Source organism: Mastigoproctus giganteus, chromosome 10 (assembly GCF_048544385.1).
Source record: "Mastigoproctus giganteus isolate SK-2022 chromosome 10, ASM4854438v1, whole genome shotgun sequence".
Lineage (NCBI taxonomy): Eukaryota > Metazoa > Arthropoda > Arachnida > Uropygi > Thelyphonidae > Mastigoproctus > Mastigoproctus giganteus.
In genome coordinates, this window is record NC_143584.1 from 163,610,857 (window position 1) to 163,632,828 (window position 21,972).

At 39.9% G+C, this 21,972-nt stretch overlaps 1 protein-coding gene across 1 annotated transcript in view; it reads left to right on the plus strand.

Moving 5' to 3' along the window:
• LOC150079443 (uncharacterized) overlaps nucleotides 1-20,807 on the plus strand; it is a 227,911-nt gene extending 207,104 nt beyond the window's left edge. The window contains exon 21 of the mRNA XM_090383422.1: nucleotides 19,339-20,807. Coding sequence (XP_090239548.1) covers nucleotides 19,339-20,599 — 1,261 coding nt within the window. The 3' untranslated portion in view covers nucleotides 20,600-20,807. The remainder of the gene's footprint in view (nucleotides 1-19,338) is intronic.
• Nucleotides 20,808-21,972: the final 1,165 nt, after the last annotated feature.

A 21,972-nucleotide genomic window follows, 5' to 3' on the forward strand; every position in this document is an offset into this window, starting at 1 on the left:
TCATAAACGGATAGTGTGTGTGTTTAAAATTGGTGGCAGGCATTGATTACTGCAAGATCCAGGGCCAGCTCAAGGGTATATGTTGCCCCTAGGCCACATTGACTGATGGCACCCACCGATGCAAATATTTTCATATTTTAGAATGATTAATTTTACATTTTATTCACTCATAAAAAAGTAAATTATATGCAGTGTAATTCTAAATTTAAAATAAAAAATAAAACTCTGCATAAAAACATTTAATTCAAACGAAAAAAGAAAAATCAAACTCTCAAGCACACGGTATACAATACAAATAATGTCTACATGTTAAAGCGGAACTTTTCAATGGTTAACAAGATTTGAAAAATTTTTATTTAACAAGTAAACTTTTGACAATTAGACATTTAAAGCAACCCTTTTCAAGCTTTTTTGAGTCATTGTTGTTCTTAAATGAACTTTTATTAATTTTAACTTTGAAAAATCCCTTTCTGTGCTAGCCACAGAAATAGGTAACATCAGCAAAATACTTAGAGCTGTGAACAAGTTAGATAGTGAAGACGTAAAATTTTTTTCACAAAGAAATTCAAGGATTTTCATGGGTGATATTTCTTCATAAGGATAAGAACAAAGTATCTCATATTGTGAACTAAATCTCTTCCCGATATATCTTTTTCATTTTCATCTGTTAGAAGCATTTCCAAGTCCATGCAATTTTTTAAAAGTTCATTGTCATCCATCTTCTTGCATTTATTTATATTACACGATATATTGAAATTATCTTTATGTTGTTTCGTGATTAAATCAAAATGATCCTTTAGAGTATTTATTGCATTGTCTAGAATATTATAAAAGAAATTAATTAAAATTTTCTTTGTCATCAGGTATAATTTCATCACATAGTTTTTGTATGTAAGCATTTCCTTTGAGTTCTGGTTTTTTCGAAATCTTTTTCAATCTCCAGTTTGGTTGCAATTTTTTCTGCTTCCTTTATGACATTTTCAAACTTGTCGTCACCTCTGTAATCTTGAAGATACTTCAATGAGTTAGTAATGTGAAAATTTGCATTTGTCAAGTCTAAAACAATTTCTTGTAAAACTTTACTTGTTATATTCACATTGCCTAACACACCATACCAAATAATTAATGAACAAATAAATTTAAACTTTGCAATATTCTTTAATAAAGTGCTTGCTTCAGATTTATTTTTGCTATTGTTGTTGTGATTGGTTGTTGCACATTCAAAAAATTTTATAAAACTTCAATTATTTCTTCCATTTGGTATCTCAATGGTTTTAGTGCTTCCAGTTGACTGGCCCATCTGGTATCACTAAGTACTTTTAAGGTTAACCCTTTAACATATTGCTTAAAAAATTCTACCTTTGTGGAGGGGACGAGAAAAAAGTGTAAAGATGCTGTACAATATCACAAAACAACACTGCTTTAACACAACAGCTTGCTGTGTCATTTATTACTAAATTCAAGGAATGCAAAGAATGCTCTTGGATATGAGGACAGTATGCAACTCTGTACACCATTATGCTTTCCATGCATATTTGAGCCGTATTTGTACACTTGACCTCTTTAATTCGCTCAATGAGAGATCGTACTTTTGTAAAACTTCAAATATTTTGTCTGTCATTCCTTTACCAGTGCTATCATTAATATTTACGAATCCTAAAAAATGCTCACAAATCTCTACATAACTTCCCATTTTGTGTTCCATTCAATTTTATGATCAAAATAATCCTTTCTAATATGTTCCTCCAGTGTTTGATATTTTCATGAATCTTTTTCTGCAGAGTGCTATCAATTGTTGCAGAGCAATCAATTCTTTTTATGAACCCTTTCCAGGTGCTATAAGCACTCAAATATTCTTTATTAGTTTCATGTGCATTTAACCTGTAGTTTATATTTTTCCAGTCATTCAGACCTTCATATGTTGGTGCACCTTTTATTTCAGAAAACAATTTGCAGCAAAAGCAGTAAACTGCATCCTTAGATTTGGAATATGCCAACCAATCACAATGATATTTTTCACCATTGGGAAGCATTTGACAGTAGTAAGTCGGATTGAATTTTCTGTTTGTCATCTTATTTCAGGCCAGATCTTATTATCAAGTCCATCATGGATTTTCATATATTCAGGCCATTTTCAAACTTCATAATCCTGTGAAGCTTGCTGAATAGAAGTTTGTTCAAATTTATCTGCACTTTCAATATTTGAACTGAGACTTATTTGGTAACTCTCACTACTTTCATTTGCTTTCTCACTTTTTAGATTTACAGTTGCTACAGAATCTTTATGGTGCTCATTAACTTCAGAAACTTCAATGCCATGGTTGAATTCTGCTGATTGATTTGTTGTCGGCTTGCATTCATCATCATCACTTGATTTCTTTTAAACTTTTGTGAGATTGCCTTTGTATTTATCCATAAATGCATCTTTTTCCGATTTTCTGCTCCAGAGAGTTTCTTTTTTCTAAACATTTTTTGGGTAATTAATCAACACTAGAAAAACATAAAATCAATGGTAAGACTTGCCTTCTGAAGGATGGCTTCAATTCCCATCCATTATTTTTTTAATCTTGTTCATTTTTAAATGAACAAAAATGAAATGAAAATAATAATAAAAAAAAATAAAAAAAGCAAACAAGAAATAATATTAAATGACATTTATTAAAAATTTATAAATATTTAAATAATTTTAGATTTTACGGGCAATGCTTTTTACAAATTTAATAGAATTACTTGAAGGTGAGGAAGCTTACTAAGTTGCTGCCTGTTTTTTCAGTATTCCATTTTGAAATATTGTTAAAAATATGTAAAACTAATTCCTAAAAGTTTTAATTCTGAATTTAATATTGTTTGTTTTTTGGAGTGGAGGAGCATTGGAACCCCCTAGGCCAGTGCCTACTCGGCCTTACCCTAAAGCCATCCTTGGCAAGATCTAATATATTATAAAAGATGTTAACCGCATGTGAACCTGATTTTGTTGAATATTTTCTAGCCATTTGGTCCAAAACATCAACCCTGTACTTTGTTCATTGTATTGTAATATAATACTATGTCAGGCTTTTTCTTTGTACCATTGCTTATCACAACACTTTTATGAAGTGTACTCAAGATTATGACATTTTTATTTGCTTTGATAATTCGTCAGAGTGCAATCATGAAGTTTGAAAACTGATGTGGAATATAATTCTGCCCTTTTCTTTTTTATAGACGTTGGAACTTCTCTACAAGCACAATTCACAGTTCCCACTGTAGGGGTTAGTTTTTTGGACTAATTTCTTTGCCAATTCAAACCTGGTAATGAAGTTATCAGTGGTTACCTTTCTACCTCAATTCAAAATGGTTCCATTAGTTTTAGGATGACATATTCAGAAAGTGGCTGGCTAGCTGGGCACATATTGTCTTTCCCCAAATAAGGAAAGCTATTCAGTATATATTTTGGGGTTGTGTCAGCTGCCAGCCAAAACTTTATACCCAATTTGTCTCATTATTTGGCCACATACTGGATGAATTGGCCTCTAGCTTTAGTTGGAAATAGCTGCTCATCTATCGTAATGGTTGCTCCAGGTATACAGCAAGCTTTACTTACAGTTGGAAATAAATTTGCACCATATTTCTGAAGCAAAAGCAAATCTATCATTTCCTAAATGCTCCTTCATTGAATAACGTATACCGAATCCTATGAACTGGTTAATTTTATGAAAGTTGTTGTGTGACATTGTATCATGACAAAAATTGAGACCCCCATGCAGTTGACAACAAACTTATCTAGTTCTAAATTTCTATTACCATGTGCTCTGTGAGCTAAAAGTACAGCGATAAAAGCATCAAGTTTTCTTGAATGGGTGTTTTGAAGGATAATAATTAGTCTAGTAATAGACCAATAATATATCCTTCAATTGTTTTTATGCTTTGATTTCAGTGCAGTTCTACATATGTTTTTTCATTGAAGTCTACAAATAAACAAAATGCACTTACCACAGAATCCATACACACATTTCATCTTGCATAAGGAGTTGGACCAGGGTTATTGTGAATTATGTTCCTTTGTGGTGGATGTCCAGCTTATGGGCCACCAGATTGTTTAACTTCCTATATGTGCTCAGATTCTGAAGTATGTTTGCTGTCCACTGATAGACACATATAGTTTTAATGATTATGACATCATGTATTATCATCTACAGTATAATTGATGTACAAGGATCAGAAGTATTATTTCACTACTATTGGACCTCGCCTTTTTCATTAGAAATCCATTCGTCACTGTCTTTGTTTCTAAATTTATCTCCACTCTTCCTCTCTAGACTCATTTTCAGATAGTTTTTCTAATTCCTCTAGACATTTTTAAATTTCTCTTTGGTAAGACCACGAGATCTACACATTTTAATAACACAATCCAACTAGCACTGTAAAAATTGTTAAAATATTTTTCCTTGTATAAAGTTTTGCCCAAACTAAACTAGAATGGCATGGCTTAGCAATATATATTAGCAGCTCCTACATATGCTCAGATCTGAAGTGGCATGCACAGACATACTCACCTACATGACTGGTGGCTAGTGTTTGTGGCACCTGAGGCAAAACCTAACGGCACCTAATTCATATTGTATTTTAACACGCATATATATCAGCAGCGCATCTAGCAGCATCTGTGGCAAATGCCTCAGTTGCACACCACTAGCACAGGCCCTGCACACCTAGCCTTGTACTTTCACAAACCACAGAGTGATTCAAATCACAAATGTTTGTCACAAGGTAAATAAATGCAAAAACATGATTAACTATATAAAAATAAGCTAATTTTATCAAAAATTTACAAACAGTCGAAGCTTTGGCAGTTGTGAGTATATAGCTAAAATTTAAAAGAAAAATGTGTACAAAATTATTTACAGTTATGCATTCTGTAAGTTAATGGAAAGTTTGAAAATGTCATGGACTCACAATTCTGTAATTAAAAGTTCTGCAAAGCTGCAAAAATTTTAAGTAGGCAAACGGTCAAAATGACCATGCACCAACTAAAACCGTTAGGAGCTGATAAACTGTTTGTTACATTGTAAATTTTTGCATCCAGTAGACATAATCTGGCTCTCTGCTGTCTGTCTTTCTTACAGAATATGTTCTCTGTTTCCCTTACATTTGAGTTAAGACTATCTCCTGTGGATCCAAAACATTCTGTACTGATTGATTGATTTCTGGGGTTGGGTTTGGGAGAATGTTGCCTGACATAGCATCAGAAATTCGAGTCTCCGATAGCTCCCCCCCCCCAGATTGAATTTCCTCAAGGGCATCAGCTTGCTCCCTTTGTGACTCGAGTATACCTGACACTATGTGGAGTTTTGAATTCAGTTCATCACACTGCCAGTAATTGCATAAAGAAATTACCTTCCACCTTCCATCAGCTAGTAAAAGCTGAGTATACAGGTTGCAGAAAGGTCATAATACACAGGAGAATTCCCATTGGCAGTTCCATCGTCAGCCACTACATCATTTGGCATATTATCATTAATGTTTAATTAAGTCTAAAATTACATAATACCTAAACTATAAAGTCAGATGAACACTGTTTAATTAGCAGAATTACCAGTAACTTTTATTATTGTAAAGCTACCTACAATGGGCAAAAAAATACAAACCTTTATTCAGTATCGAATCAGGCTGCATTTGTTTCTAATAACGGCAAGTGTGCAGCATGGCATGAGTTCTATAAGGTGTTTTAGTGCATTTTGGTCTAATTGTAACCATTCTTCCAGCAAAATATCATGCAGCCGTGACTAGGGGAAGGAAAAGGATTTTGTTGCCGAATATGTCCCTCCAGCACATCCCCCACATTCTCAATAGGATTGAGACAGGTGGCCAAGGAAAATGGTGGAAATGCCCATGTTCTCCAAACTATGTACAGTTTTGTCACAATGCACTGTTCCATTGTCATCCGTAAAATGGCTGCCCCTTCAGGATAAAAGTATAAATTGTTGGGTGCAGTAAATCTGATACCAAATTCGGGTACTACCTGGATGACATTCGACCTTCCATCAGTATCAACGGACCCAATCCATGCCGACAAAACATTCTCCATACCGTGATACCACCTTCGGATGCTTGGGTTGTCTTAAATTACAAGGCAAGCAGGGTCCATCACTTTGTGAGGTTCTTGCCACGCTCTCTGCTTACCATCAGTTTTCATTTCTTGAATCATGGCTCCTGATGAACGTGCATCCCAATAAGACTTTTTTCAAAGTCTGATAGATCACGTGTTTTCCATTCTGGGTTCAGATTACTGCAGTCAAACAGCCTGTGCAGTTTTTATACTCAGTGAGGTACCCCACATCACAGTTTTCTTTGTATCTATTTGCATTTATTCACATTTATTTCCATTTCTTCTGTCTGTTACTGTCTTAATACAAAGATTCATATTTTTTTTGGCTAACATGTGTAATACAAAACTTCTAGAGTCTTTGTATCAGTCTTTTATGCTCAGAAAATTAAACAGTTACATATTCAAAGTCTTTACTCGTACAGTCACCCTTTTGCAATCATGCCATGTGAGTTGCCCATCTTGAGACCATTTCAAGAATCTAGGTATCTTTATATTTGTATGAGGTCTACATACTTTGAGACAGAATTCCAAGGGTGGTCTTACAATTGCCATATACATGGGATCACAATGTCCCTATCTGTATAGGCTCTTATTACAGTCTTTGGTTGCGGGAATGGGTTCCTTCACAAGACACAAGTAATTGAGGCTGACAGTTTGAATTCAAAAAGGTAAACTGGATAATTTTCCTCTCTCTCCAGCCAGTGCAGCACAAGCCTGTGGCTTCCTTGTACTATATGGCTATTACATAAATCATTGATAAGACACCACGGGCTGCCTGTATCATAACTCTTGGATTCCTTTCTTCCTCTGCACTTATTTTGGATTTGCTGTTTCCTTGCTTTTTTGTTGCATTAAAACATAACTGCCACTTTTATGATCATTAATGACTCTCCCAATCTTTACATCATCTGGAAATTTTGACATCCCGCCACTATCCCCTTGTCAATGTCTTTTATGAAAATCAAATAAAACAGTAGCCTAAGAATCAATCCTCAGTGACCCCACTTCTGATGTTACAATTCTTAAGAATGCCCATTAATGCCTCCTGTCATATAGCCACTCTGTGATCCATCTTATAATTTTCCCCATGATCCCAATGTGTTTTGGCTTATACAGTAACTTCTCACGAAAGATGGAGTCAGATGCATTTCTAAAATCCAAATAACTATGTCAAAATTCTTCCCTACATCCAGCTCATGAGTAATTGTGTCTAAATAGCTAACCAGTTTAGTTAAGCATGAACCACATGGTTTTGTTGCATGAAAGACACACAACAAAACCATGTTACATGTCTTTCAGGATGCCATTTCTATTTAAATATCTCTGGATTGCACTCATAATCATTTCCTCCGAAATTTTCCTTACTACTGAAATCACAATAACCACTGTAGTTACCTACTTCACTCTTAGAACCGCTTTTGTGTATTGGTTATACAGTAATACCTCACTTAGGCACCTCCGTGGGCAGGAGCAGCAGTGTGTAGCACACGCTTCTTGATTAGACCATGGTTCGAGCCTGTGACCACCAAATACAGTGGATGCGGAAAGGTCAGGGAATGACCACCGCATATCCCCGGAGCGATATGGCCTTAGTTTCTAATGCTCCTAAAAACAACAAAAGGAAAAACAAATACTTCACTTAACAAAGTAGATGCATTCCAGTACTTTAGTTCATTATAAGAAACTTCGTTGTCGGAGGTATAAATTGTTTCAAAATAAATTTATTTGAAATGAGAACATACATATTATATTATAAAATATTAAAGAAAACTTCACAGCAGTCAAGTAGAACAGTAAACTTAAAATCTGTTTATGAAAAAATAACACAAAACAACACTAGTGCTGACTAGTGTTTAACTTTTTCAAAAATTGCATCTAGGGTCAACTGTCTTGCTTTTTTCTTACAATCACTTAGCATCTCACTATAACAAGTTAAAGCATTTCAAATGGACCTCTTCACAATGCAGCTTTGTTGAAAATCAGGATCATTTTCTGATAAGACATCTGAGGTGTGAGTCACTTCATTTAAACAATTAGACAAGGTCTGTTGTTAATATCCTCTCTGGGAGTTCCTCATTTGTTAGTGTCTCACCATGACCACTTAATAAATATCAGCTATGTCACTTCTGCAAAACCTATTGCATGTGCCATTCGAATAACTTCTGTGCTAATTGCAGGAATTTCACATTCTACTCCATCACGTTCTGTAACAACATTGGGCCATATTTGTCACCAAACACCATTGAAACACTGATCTGTCACTTTATCCCAGGTGTCTGATAATACTGATTGTTTTCATAATGTTGTAATTTTTCCAGAAATCATTGATCGACTGTGTGTTTCATCATTAGCCCCAATCAGTTGACTAAAAGTGCATCTCAGATAGTAGGCTTTAAAGGCTGCTATAATGCCCTGACCATTGGTTGTAGCAGTGAAGTTGTGTTTGGCAGGAGAAATGGCACTTCAACAGAAATGCATGTTTGAAGTGAGCCAAGATTTGAAGGATGACCTGGTGCATTGTCCAGTAGCAAAAGTGTCTTGGGTTCTAAATTATTTTGTTCACAATAACGTTGGAATGCGGGACAAAAATAGTTGACAAACCAATCCGTAAACAAGTCCATTGTCACCCAGGCCTTTCTATTCAATTTCCATATTACCGGCAAATTACGTTTGGAGAATCCTTTCATAGCTCGAGGTGTTTTGGAATGCTAAACAAGCATTGGTTTTAGCTTCATATCCCCAGATGCATTTGCACACAGCGGTGTTAATCAGTCTCTGGCTGCTTTAAACCCAGAAGCTCTTTTCTCATCTCGGATGAAATTTTTGAAAGGCAAGCGTTTCTCCAGAATAGCCCACTTTCATCCACATTGAATACCAAATTCTGTGGGTATTTTCCTTGTTCTGCTATGGCTTGCATTTGTGCAAGAAATTCTGCTGCCTGGATGTCGGCACTTGCAGCCTTGCCTGTCAGTTTTGCTATGAATTCTTAGCCTTGCTATGAATTCTTACACTTCTTTTTTTGTATTTCTCAAACCAACTACGAGAAGCAACAAAAGTCTCGGTGGTTTCCTCAGCTTCCTAGGCCTTTAAATAGTTAAATCAGTTTAATGCTTTGTGTTGAATTATCGCCGTGTTAATTTGGATGCATTAATGTCACTACAATTTAGCACAGACTGCTTAACTTTATCAGCTTGATTTAAAATTGTTTTTAAAGTTGATTGTGACTGCACTATGTGGCATTTCTTTTCTCCAGCTTCCATCCTCCTTATAATCTGCATTTTGGTTTCTAAAGATATTGTTTTATGTTTTCGTGACATACTGGGAAATTATTATTTAATTACGTATTTAATAAAATATATTAAAACAATTACAGTAGTTACACACGATATCAATGACAATTAACCACTGCTCCGTATATCACAAAGTGAGTTCTAGATATGTCAAAAATCCCTACTTCAGACTTTCGCATGCGCTGTAGGGCATTTTTTGCCGACTTCATTACCAGAGGATTCGTTAACCGAGGTATTACTGTACGTTGGCATGTCTCCATTCCAATGGAATCTCTCCTGGGTCTAATGAAGGCACGAGTTAACAAGGTTCATGCAGTGGCAAGAAGATGGCTGCGTGCATGTGCTGACTGGAAGTTGGTAAATTGCCAGCACACATTGGTTTATGATAGACAGTTGTCCTCAAGCATGTGCCTCTCGCGTCGGACAAGGGTATCTGATTGTGGTATGGTATTGTCCAATTCTAGCTCAATGGTGAATTTTATGAAAGGCGACAGAGAATTAAGGTGGTCTAAGAGTCAGTCACCCGAATTTCTGGGGATAACCACAAACACATTATCCACATAGCAACACCAAAAGGTAAAGTGTAAAGTGTATTTTGGGTCAAACAGCACCAGGGGTTTCCCCCATCTCCACGTAGTTTACATTGTGGGTGAACCAGTTGACTGGAAAAGCCATAGATTTAAAAGTGTATGGATGTTGTACATGTGTAGTGTTGTGTACACAACACTACACATGTAGTGTTGTGTACCGTTCAGACCCCTACTGGGGCCCCACTTTAGGCCCATGGAGGCAGACCAGGTACCCACTAGTATATAGTTCACTCTGGCAGGTCCTGCCACCTAATTTCCTGAGATTCCAGTGGCTAAAAAAAAAAAAGATCACGTTGCAGGAAGTACTAAGAGAAGTCCAAAACGTTGGCCAAAATTAATTTAGATTGTGTGGGGTGTGATAGACAGAAATATGGAGCCGAAAGGGAAGGCAACTCCAGTTTAGGCGCCTCCGTAGCCAGGTGGGAAGGAGCAGCAGTGCGTAGCACACACTTCTTGGTTAGACCGGCGTTCGAGCCCGTCACCACCAAATACAGAGGATGCGGAAAGGTCAGGGATTGACCACCGCACCGGAGCAATATGGCCTTAGTTGCTAATGCTCCTAAAAACCAAAATAACAACAGGAACAACAACTCCAGTTTACAGTGGGGCGTGCCCATGCCCCACCAGAGGGAAGAAATAGAGTGGCAGGGAGGGGAGGAGACAGCAAACTGGCCCCTCCCCCCCTCCCCACCAAGAAAATGTGAGATAGTGAGCCAGACAAGGCTCAGGTTGCCAATGTGGCCTGTGTGCATGGGTGGGAGCAAACCAGACCACGGGGTCAGGTCCACACCATCCAGAAAAACTTGAGGCCCAGCAGAGGCGATCCAATGTTGGTTTGGCTGAGTAGATTGTGCAAAATGTCATAGTTCAGAGTCACTCATGGGACTGTTGTCCCATCCAGTAGTCAATATTCTGGGAAGTGGAGTTTCGTCACTTCTTGGAAGAGTTCCAGTTTTGTCCTGCATGATGGATCAAACAGTCAAACCTGACGTCTGGTTGGTGGTCTCTGAGAAGCTTTGTTTGACACATCTATTCGAGGTTTGCAGGCAGAGGAATGGTCAATCATCTGGCATACAGGTTCTGGGCAAACTTGGTGAATGCTATATATGAGGCTTCGTCTTCCAGTAAGTAGTGTTCCTGGTGGGATTAAGGCGTACTGGATGATTAACTGAACACGAAGATCTTCATAAAGTTCGCAGACAGGCATCTGGTGTCCCCAAGTCTCCACAGAGCCACACGCACACTTTGGGGTGTATTTTGAGTCTGAGAAGGTGTAATTTGTGGCAGATCGCTCTGTGTCCTGGAGATAGGATATATGTGCCATACAATCCAGGGCAAAGCCATGCCGGATACTGTGGGTATATTTGCCGTAGATCAGGGAGGAACCTACGCATAACTTCCCCTTTTGTGGAGGTCGTCCAGCGTTGCTGCTATATTGATCGCAAATAAATCTGGAGTCTTTTCTTCTGCACTGTCCGATTTGCAGTTGGGTCTGTGTTGTGATCCTGGAAGGTAGTTGGATTTCCGCATCTAAGCTGCTGTAACATGCCTAGGTAAATCACTTCAAGATCAAGGGGGAGGGTCCCATTGAGTACTTGCAGCGCATGAGTAGATACAGTGCTACACGCTCTGGTGAGGGTTAATAAAATCGGTCAGTGAATGATGTTGAGTAGCTGAAGATTTACTGCCGTAGGGGCCTTATGGTGCCAGACACCAGAAACATATGCAATCGCAGGGATGATGGCTGCTTTGTAAAGTATTGCTAGGGTTCTTTTTTATTCAGCCCCCAGTTGCAGTGGGTAATCCTGGCAAGCATGGCAGTGTAGTTTTTCATTTTCTTCTGGATCTATTTTAAGTGGGGTGTAAACGATAAATTTTGGTCCAGGATCACTCCTAGGTACTTGAGTTCTGTGGCCAACTTGATCGTTCTGTTGTAGATTTTTATCTGTGGTGGTCTGGTAGGAGTTAGATATCCCTTTAGTAGGATAGATTGGATTTTGGTAGCAGAGATATTAAGGTGATGAGTTTCAGTCCACTCTCTTAGTGTAGAAAGTGCTAAGTTAGCAAGCTTTTCCAGTTGTACTCTTGAATCAGCAGAGAGGATTAAGGAAAGGTCATCTGCGTATGCGAGCATTTGCACGCCCCCCAGTTCCGGGGAGAGGAACTCATCCAGCACGTAGTTCCGTGTGGGGGGGACCAGGACAGAGCCCTGAGGGCAGCCCCTGTGTACCTGGCACTCAACCTTGCAGTATGGTGCCTGCACTAGGACCCTCCTATTGTTCAGGTAGCTCTGAATGCATCCATATAGATTTGTTGGCAGATTAGCAGCTTTTAGTCTTGCGAGGATGCTCTGCCAGAGGTGAGAAGGTACTTTCGTTGGCAGTTTGATGCAGCATTCATGATATATTCTAGTGCATCCAGAGTGGATTTCTCCATTGTGAATCTGAATTGTTTGTCGGTTGTTAAATTTGCTGCAGTGTAATGTACTTCAAGCCTCTGTCTAAGATGTTGTTCCAGGACTTTGCTAGTACAGACAGGACTGCTATAGGTCAGTAGGAATCCGGTATATGTGGCTGCTTTGATGGGTTTTTTATGATACCTTCCAATCTGAGGGGAACCAGCCCTGACGAAGACAGTAGTTATATAAGTGTAACAGCAAGTTTGGGGCATACTCGGCCACCTTTTTTACCAGTTCTGGTTCAAGCATGTCCAGTCCCAGGGTTCTTTTGTTTTTTTATTTTTTGCATGGCAGTTTGTAAATCTTGCAGAGTGAATGATTGTTCCACTCACGCCGATTGGTAGGTTTTGTTGGTGTGGCACAGCTGTTGCTGTTGAGGTGTGTTGTCCTCTTCAATGGGTTTGAAGGTGGCATTGAGAATGTTGTTGACGGTGTCATGCCAGTTGTTGGTCATGGTGCCTCGTGGGGGGATGGTGGAGGGTGTGACCTCTCCCCTTGGTAACTTGTTTGTGGTTATTCTATATATGATGCTCCATGGGTCTGTATTGTTGACTGTGGAAACCAGATACTCCCAGGACAGTTTCTTCCGCTGACTGATCATCGCAGTGTAGTTATTCCTGGCCTCCCTGTATTGTTGTCTGAGGGGTTCAACCTCAGGAGGCCAGGACCATCTGGCTCTTTAGAAGGCACGTCTTTTCCTGTTCATATCTCCTAAGTAGGTCAAGTTCCTGCGACCACCACAGTACAGCGCCTGGCCGGGGACCCTTCTCCGGATCGACTGGTCCACTGGGCGTTAGTGACAGCACGCTGGTGTTTATCTTGGGTTTGGTTGTGGAGGTTATTGGAAGACAGGTTCTCTGTGTTCCTAATTATGGCTTCTTGAAAGTTGTTCCAGTTGGCCTTGTCAACAGCATATCTGTTGAGTTTGTTGGAGCCTGGTGAAGCGATCTGTGCACCGTGAAGGTGATAGCCCTGTGGTCTGAGGAGGTCCAGTCTTCCTGCACCGTCCAATCATTTAGGTGCCCAGAAAGGGATCTGGTAGCCATTGTTGCATCTAGAATGGCCTCCCAGGGAGTGGAACTAAATGTGGGAAGATTGTTTGGTCGATTTAGGACAACAAAGCTGCTGTTAGCCAGGAATTCCTCCACATATTGGCCATTCCTGGTTCCTCGACGTTCAGGAGTCTCACTATGCCACAGTGGCGAACGACAGTTTAGGTCCGCATATACGAGGATCCTGGAACCCACAAGTTCTGTTTGTACTTAATTTAGGTATTGGATGGGTGATTAGATGTCTGCTCCTGGGCGGCAGTACAGAGAGATGATATATAGCTCTCCCAATGGAGTAACAATGTGAGTGCAGGCTGCCCACTCCGAGTACAGGTGTATTATTCTTGTCACAGTTATGTCGGGATTCCTGGCAGCCACCGCAGCCCAGGGGGGGTAGCTCCCTCTACCTGAACAATTTTGTAGCTGAATGGGTAACCCCAGACAGCACCCACACAGGTGTAGGGCTCCTGCAGCAGGAGGATGTCCAGATTCTCTTCTTCAGCTTTTTGTCTAATTTGACCAGCTACGGCAATAGCCCGCTGCTTATTCAGTTGAAGAAATTTGATACAGTTGTTATTGTACCTTTTAGGGAGAGTTCCCATAATTTATTCTTATTTGTTGTGCACTTCTTGCTTTTACGTATACCAGGCATTTGTCTCAAACAAAGTGCGTGTGGGGAAGCTTCTGCCACTTGCAGTTTGAGCAGGCTGGTTCTTTTCCTTTGTTCGGGCAGTTAGCATGTTGTGCTCCTTCTCGGCACAGTGTCCGCAGGTTGGGTCCTGTTGGGCACACGTGTGGGTAGTGTGGCTGAATCGACAACACCGGAAGCATTTACTTGGGGGGAGCCCGGATGGAATGTCCTCCCCTTCCTCCTGCAGGTCAACGATGACAGGATCATCTTTCTGCCTCTGCAACTGGTTATCGCCATTTTTACCTTCCATTTTTAGTGTAAGCCGATCAATCGAGAACAGTTCGGATTATCGTGGTTACACCTCTATGTCAGGATTGGGCTTTGGGAATGTTGACAAATGGTGTTTTCCACAAGTCTGTGGTGTAATTTGGGTTTCTAACAAGCTTTTGAAGTTTTGGGCTATCCCCCACTGACAATTTGGGGGGGGAACAGCCAGGTGTAAAAATACCCCTCGAAGATCGGGATTGTTTTCTCTCTATTTTTCCCCCTTATCTGCACTGCAACATATTCCTTGAAGCGGTGTGAGCCCCAGTGTATATATATATGATTTTGGTGTGTCCACTCCAACAGCACCTGCCAGGCTGTTGGAGTAAGTAGTTCCACCACCCAGTTGGCAGAGTCACCCGATCTGGATGTAGCTTGGAACTTGGGAATTATGAGGTCTATCTGGGAATGCACATAGCAGGTTGCACCTGTAAATTTCATCCCTTTCGGAGATTGGATCCAGATCTTTCTGCACATCGAAAATTACGATCAATGGTCCTCTCTTTCGTGGGGTGCTCAGCAAGTAAGCCCATGGTAGGTATTTTGGCATTTGTTGTGATTTTTTTCTGCATCCTCTTTTGTATCAGTTTTAATTATTATTCCAGTGTTGTGGGTCTTTCTTATTGATTTGATTCTGGTATGCTTCAGGTCATCTGAAAGAGTGGCCATTACCGTCCTCTTTATTTCTTCGCTTGACTTGGGTGCCTCAGCTGTTGCAGGCTTGAGTATCACTAGATTTGGAGTGGGCAGCAGAGTCTTCCGTCGCTGTGACTATAGTGTCTTAGGGCTTGGTTTGGTCATCTTCAGCGCGTCAGCAAAAGATGGGGTGCACTGTGGAATTTTATTTCTCCCATCAAGGTTTAGGGCCTCGATTGTTGCAACCGCTTTATCGTGCTGGATGTAAGTCTGGAGGAGTATGGTCTCCAGCTTTAACCAGAGACTTACGATGTCAACTCTCAGATTTGTAGTGACTATTATTTGAGTCCTTCATTAAGTTTTCTAGGACTGTGTGCAGGGTAAGGGTCTGCTCCAGCACAGACCCATCCGGTTGCATCGGATCCAATTGGGCTGGTTCATTAGATTTTGGCTGTTGTTCTATCTTGTCCTGCCACATAGCTGACAGCTCCTGTAGGACCTTGCCTTCATGATTCATTGGCACTCCTCATGCTCATGTCAGATCTAGGAACAGGTAACTTACCTTTCCTCTTAATCGTGGAGGTGAGTTTCTGGTCCCCGGTCGATCCTTTATTTGTCACGTCCGTCCTTTGATCACACTGTGTGATTTCCATTTGACTCTGTAGTTCAGTTGTAGTAGGTTCTAGATCAATAGTTTCTAATTCCAACATATTCGGTTTATCGGGGTTATCCCAAAGTTGGGGTAAATCTCTCACATGTAGGGAATTTAAGAACTACACTATCAAAGTTTGGGCTGTCCACCACTAAATGCGGGGGGCAAGGGGGGCAATACAATGTGCGTCCGCACTAGAAGGTTTGGGCTATCCTCCATTGGGAATGCAGGGGGGTGGGGGGCAGAAGCAATACAACGTGCATCCGTGCTGGAAAGCAGCCATCTTGGCCTCCTATAATTTACCATATTGATCATTAATTATTTATAAAATTATATGATATTGGATGTGTATCGATGGCCAGACTCAGTTGCCTTCCACCACCAATCTGGCACGCTGCTATTGTCACGTGATCAAAACAACAAGAACAAAGGCCTTTGTTCGTCTTGCTGGGGAACAAGCAATAGCAACTAGTTACCAACGTAATTAATAGACGACATTGATTCACAATATAACTAAGGCAGGTTGAAAACCTCAAGGAATATTCAAAAATTTTTAAAAAGTTATACCAATCTTCTGTACTACTAGTCTAGAGTCTAACTAAGTCAATCATATGTATTTCTGTTCCATTTTTAACAGTATAAACACTAGATAAATTTGAAACAAAGTATCTCTATACAATCCTGACTACCGGCAGAGTACACCAGTATTGGTAAAACTAAAAATGGTCGTGAATTTCTATTACCTTTGCCAATTTTCAAACCTTTAACATCAGTAGACTGCATTCTGTTATGGGAACACAGTAGACACAATTTTAATCCAATCTGAGAACTTTGGAGCACTAAAATTTTTCATAAAACCGAGCACCAAGGATACGTGCATCTAACCAGAGCTAATCCACACCAAAAGGTAAAGTGTATTTAGGGTCATACAACACCAGGGGTTTCCCCCATCTCTGCATTGTTTACATTGTGATGGGTGTGCCAGTTTGCTGGAAATGCCAGAGATTTAAAAGTGTGTGGATATTGTCTATGTGCCCACTTTTGCCCCGTGGAGGCAGACCAGGTACACCATTATTATAATTATTTACTCTGGAAGGTCCTGCCATCTAATTTCCTGAGATTTCAGTGGCTAGGACCTAAAATTTAAAAAAAATTTTAAAAAAAGAGAGAGTGCACATATACATACATACAAAAAAATGCATATACACACATATCAATTGGTATAGGTTACTTCGCGTGGTGAAGGCGCTAGAATGAGAAACCGAGAGTTTTGGGCAAAATTTATTTTGATGGTTAAATTTGAATTGTGTGGGACTCTCGCTTGCGTATAGTTAGAGTGGGGGGAGAGAGACAATATTGGGGGGGGGGGGGTATAGTCAAAAATAAGGAGCCGATAGGGAAGGTAGCTCCAGCTTGCAGTGGGGCATGCCCGTGCCCCACCAGAAAGAAGAGAAGGGTGGTGGGGGTTGCAGGAGATGGCAAGCCGTCTCCCTCTTCCCCCCACCAGGGAAGGGGAGGAATAGTGGGCCAGACAAGGGAGCTGACCCAGATGGCCCATAGGGCATAAATGCCTGTGGCTGCGATGTGGTCATCTATCATCAGTGGCCTACCATCCAGGGCTAATGGAATTCATTCAGGCTTTCTTGTCATGTCCTTACAACAACTGTGCAGGTTCTCCTTCATCTTTTGGTGAGAGAGTTGCTCATGGGACTGAGTCCCGTCCATGTGTCAGTTGGGAAGGATTTTTATCAGGGTTGAAGGTCCAATCGTGTCCATTTGGTGTCTATGCGGCGCGACAGCTGCTTGGTCGTTAGTCTTTATAGATTGGGCAACACCCCAGCTGTGGGATGTGTTCTCATCATAGTGGCGGTCTTTACATGTTCGTTTCTGTGCTTTGGACCCATCCTGGGTGTGTACAGTGATTTGCACGCTATAGGTTGGACTTGGCTTTGGTAGTCGTGGTTTCTCCACAGGCCCTATGGCCTGTCTAGGAGTGAAAGTCGGGATGTTTGGATTCAGTCACAATGGGGAAATAGGGATTTCAGACTCCTGTTTTTGTTGTGCTGGTTATTCCGCAGGTCAATACGGCTTGTTGTGGTCGTACAAGCAGTGAGCTATGTTGGTTCTGGTTGCTCAGGGTTTGCTGTCTGCCATAGAGGCTCTGGGCAAATTTAGAGAATAGCTTGTAATTTACTTCATTCTCCAGTAGATAATGCTCCTGGTTTTTGGGGTTGAATTGTATCTGTGTGATCAGGTGTCCACGTAGATCTTCATAGTGCTCACATTCATGCATTATGTGATCCCATGTCTCCAGGGAACCACACGCACACGTGGGATTATCTGTGATGCCAAGGAGGTTCAGTTTGTTACACCAAAAGTTAATGGGATCTGGTACATTCGTAAATGCATGACCCTCTAATACTTCTTATGTTCAACGACTCTATTTACCATCAGGTGCACGGCACAGCCATGGGTTCCCCAGTTAGTTCAGTCATGGCAAATATCGCGCGTGTGCTGATGATCAAATATCGTCAGCACATGCACGCAGCAATCTTCCTCCCACTGCACGAACCTTGTTAACCCATGCCTGGACCCATTCTAGTTCTGTAGATCAGAGGTGCACCGAGATTTCTAAAGTCAAGGTGGATCTTGCGAGGTGTGGCTACCCCACCAGTACCCTTGACAGGTGTGACCTACAGACACATGACCACGTAGCGACCAACAGGAACATCCAAGGTAATGACTCAACCACAAGTACCTTTATCCCATACTACCCAAACCTATCACAACAGGTTTCTAGAGTCCTAAAATCACATGAGATAAAATGCGTACAACTCCCAGGCAGAAAGTTATAACCCCTCATCTCTAAAGTGAAAACACCAGTTTCCACTTTACTACAAAGTGGTCTAGTCTACCGCAACTCTTGCAGTGACTCACTAGCTGCTACATTGGAGAAACTGGGAGATGGCTTGGAAAACATCTTTCGGAACACAAAAGAGCCATCTGATTAGCGGATATAGAACACTCGGCCATTGCCAAACAATTCTGGTCAACCCACCAGACATTGACCCGCACTGCGATGTCGTGATTGTAGATAGGTCCCACCACTACCAACGATGCGCCTGGTTGGAGTCATTGAACATCACTTGCTCTAATACCTCAGTCAACAGGAGCAGTGGATGTTGTGTCCATCCTATCATTTAAGCAACCATTTTGATGAATGACAAACGTTGGCAACGTTCATGTGCGTCACAGCCACAGGCTTCAACATTCAACAATTAACCATCACATCACGCAGTTCATATACATGACTGGCAGTACACTTCCTCATGTTCCACACTCTTAACTGTCAGTTTGACTGATAAAGGTTGACAAACTAACTGAAAGCTTTTGTATGTATTTAATTTAATATATGTGTGTTTTCCAATTAATATTAAACTTGTTTGAACAATAATGAACAATAGTAATAATGAATCCAGAGCGCACAGGCCTCTTTAATAATATCTAAAAGCATAGTTTTCTAGCTCTGTAGTTTTGATAACAGTATAACTTCAGATATGCTCTTTTATAATGTTTTTCTTTTTCTCTCTCTCTTTTTTTTTTTTTTTTTTTTTTTACAGTACTCATTCACAAGGTCAAGTTGTTGTTACAACTGGAACAACAGTATTAGGACAAGACCATCAAATTATAGTACAGACAGCTCCTCAAGGAACAGCAGATGAGATGGCTATTGACACAGCTCAACTTGTGAGTTCTGCACAACAGACATTAGCCAACTCAGTATCTGTATCTTCACAGGATCTTGCTGAACAGTTGGCAAGAGTTGTGGCTGAAGCAGCTGGTCCAGGCAGGGTTACAGTTTCCATAACTCCTAGTTCTCAAATGAATGTAGAAGGAATGTCAGTACCTGTTTTACATGATTCCTCCCAGCAGCATGAACTTACAAGTGAATGTGATAACAGTGGAGGATTAACGGCACATAACCTAACTGAAGTTGTTAGCCAAGAGCAGTTTCAGCATATACAGACTTCACAGATATCAGACCAGACTTTGCCTGAACAAACAATTGTTATACAAGGATCTGCTGATCAGATTGTAGCACAAACGCCCACTGAACACACTATACTTATGCCTGGACAAAATGATCAAGCCATTATTATGGGAACAGAAGCAGATGCAACTAACAGTAATCTTGGCATTCAGCAAAATGATCCATTTTCAGTGGATGGTATTGTTCAACAAACAGCACCACAGGAATTTGTAACACAAATAGTTTCTATGACAACTGATCAAGATCCTGTTAATACAACGGTACATATGGGAACAGATGTGAGCGGTTCATCCCAACCTATAGAGATCAGGCAAGGAAATAGCATGGTTTCTATGGAAACTGAAGACTCTCAAGATCAAGTTCCAATTGTAATGATGGTAACAGATGAGCAGTGTGGTGATGGCCAGTCCATTCCTGTCGAACTCTCAGGAGATCAACAATATGCCAGTGCAGCAGTTTTAAATGTTCCAACATCAGATGGTAGACATCAAGTGTTGCTCATTCCTATTGGTGCAACAGAAGGGGGTAATACAGTTTTAACTCTTCCACGAGGAATCACTCTGACCTCAGAGGACTCTACAGGTGGTGACACCAGCATGGCAGTGGCATTAAATGCCCACACTTCTCAAGAAGGTGGTGAAGTTAGGCATACATATCTTACACTTCCTATCATGCCAGAGGGACAAGTGGGAGTGGGTGTTGAAAGTCTGTTACGGAGTGCCGGTGAAGTTACAGAAACACAAAGTGATACACTGACTATCTCTACATCTCCTGGAATCTGTCTCTCACAAGGAACAGTTGAAACAAATACATTGCCATCTGCCACCTAAATTAAATGAAGATTCTTACACAAAAGTGAGGTCCTACAAAAACTTCCTTTCCTACTTTTAGTATGAAACATGCTGCTCTTTTCTCCCCTTTCCCCTATGTGACAGCAGATTGTTTCAAGAAAAATATGCTCCAGCTGTCTCCTTTGTTGGGATGGCTGGTTGAGTTAAATCTGTACTTGTTATTTTTCCTGATGATATGTATTAGCAGATATAACAAAAGAAAGCAGTCAGGATATTAAGAAGTCAGAATTACTATTAATAATGGATTTTGTACTATTTAATCTGCAAACTAAAACATCCGAGACCTCTGTCATAGACAAGCTTATATATATCTTTTATATTTATAATGAGAGATGGATAAGAAAAATTAAAAATAGATGTTGAACTTCTTGGTACTGCTACATAATGTTGTAAAATTAGCAACAACCAGGATTTTGAAAATTTTAACTCCTGGAAAAAAGTAACATTAAACAGGACTGGACCTCCCAACTGGAATTAAATATACTTCAGAAGTTGCACTGTTTTGTTTGGAAAAACAAAAAGGTGACTAAGGACAAAAATTAATGTAAGATAGCAGTGGTGTTAAAGACTTTTAAAAAAAAAAATGTAACATAGTTTTTATTGCCCTTGTAGTTAAATGTTCATTTTTGTATTTCATGTGTCATATATTTCACATTAGCCAAACCACTAAACTCTGGGGTAAGTACTTTGTTTAAAAGTCAATAACCAAAAGTGAACAAAACGTGAACAGCCATGTGCCTGATGTGAAATCCAGTTTTGGAAGAAGCAGAGCACTCTTTCTTTTTTGTGGCAGTATTTCAGTGCTACAAAATTTGTATCATATCTTTTAGTAAAAAAAAAAAAAAAAAAAGAAGAAAAAAAGAAAGAAAAAAAAAATTAAAAAACTTTTAATTTACCAGTGTATGAAATGGCTATATATGCACATATATATACACACACACACACACACACACACATACACACACACGCATGTGCGTGTGTGTATGTATATATGTGTATCAAGGCAGGAAAGAAATATCTAGTGTAATATGATATTTAGCTTTTCCTTCCCCGTGGTTTCTTCATTTGTCTATAAACCTCATTCTCATTTGTGTGTTTCCATATACATAACAAAATGCTGAGAATAATAGCATGAGTCATCATTTTTGTCTGAATAATTTTTTCATGCCTTTAATCATATATCATTGTTTTAGGAAGGGAGAGGCAGATATTTGCATTTGTGACTTGAATACATTGTGATTCTGTTGCTTTGGTTGCAAATAAAAGAGTATTTGTTATTAAAATCTGTTGTGATCTTATGAATGTATATTTGAATTAAAAAGTAAAAAGTGAAGTAAATATTTAGCAGTCCT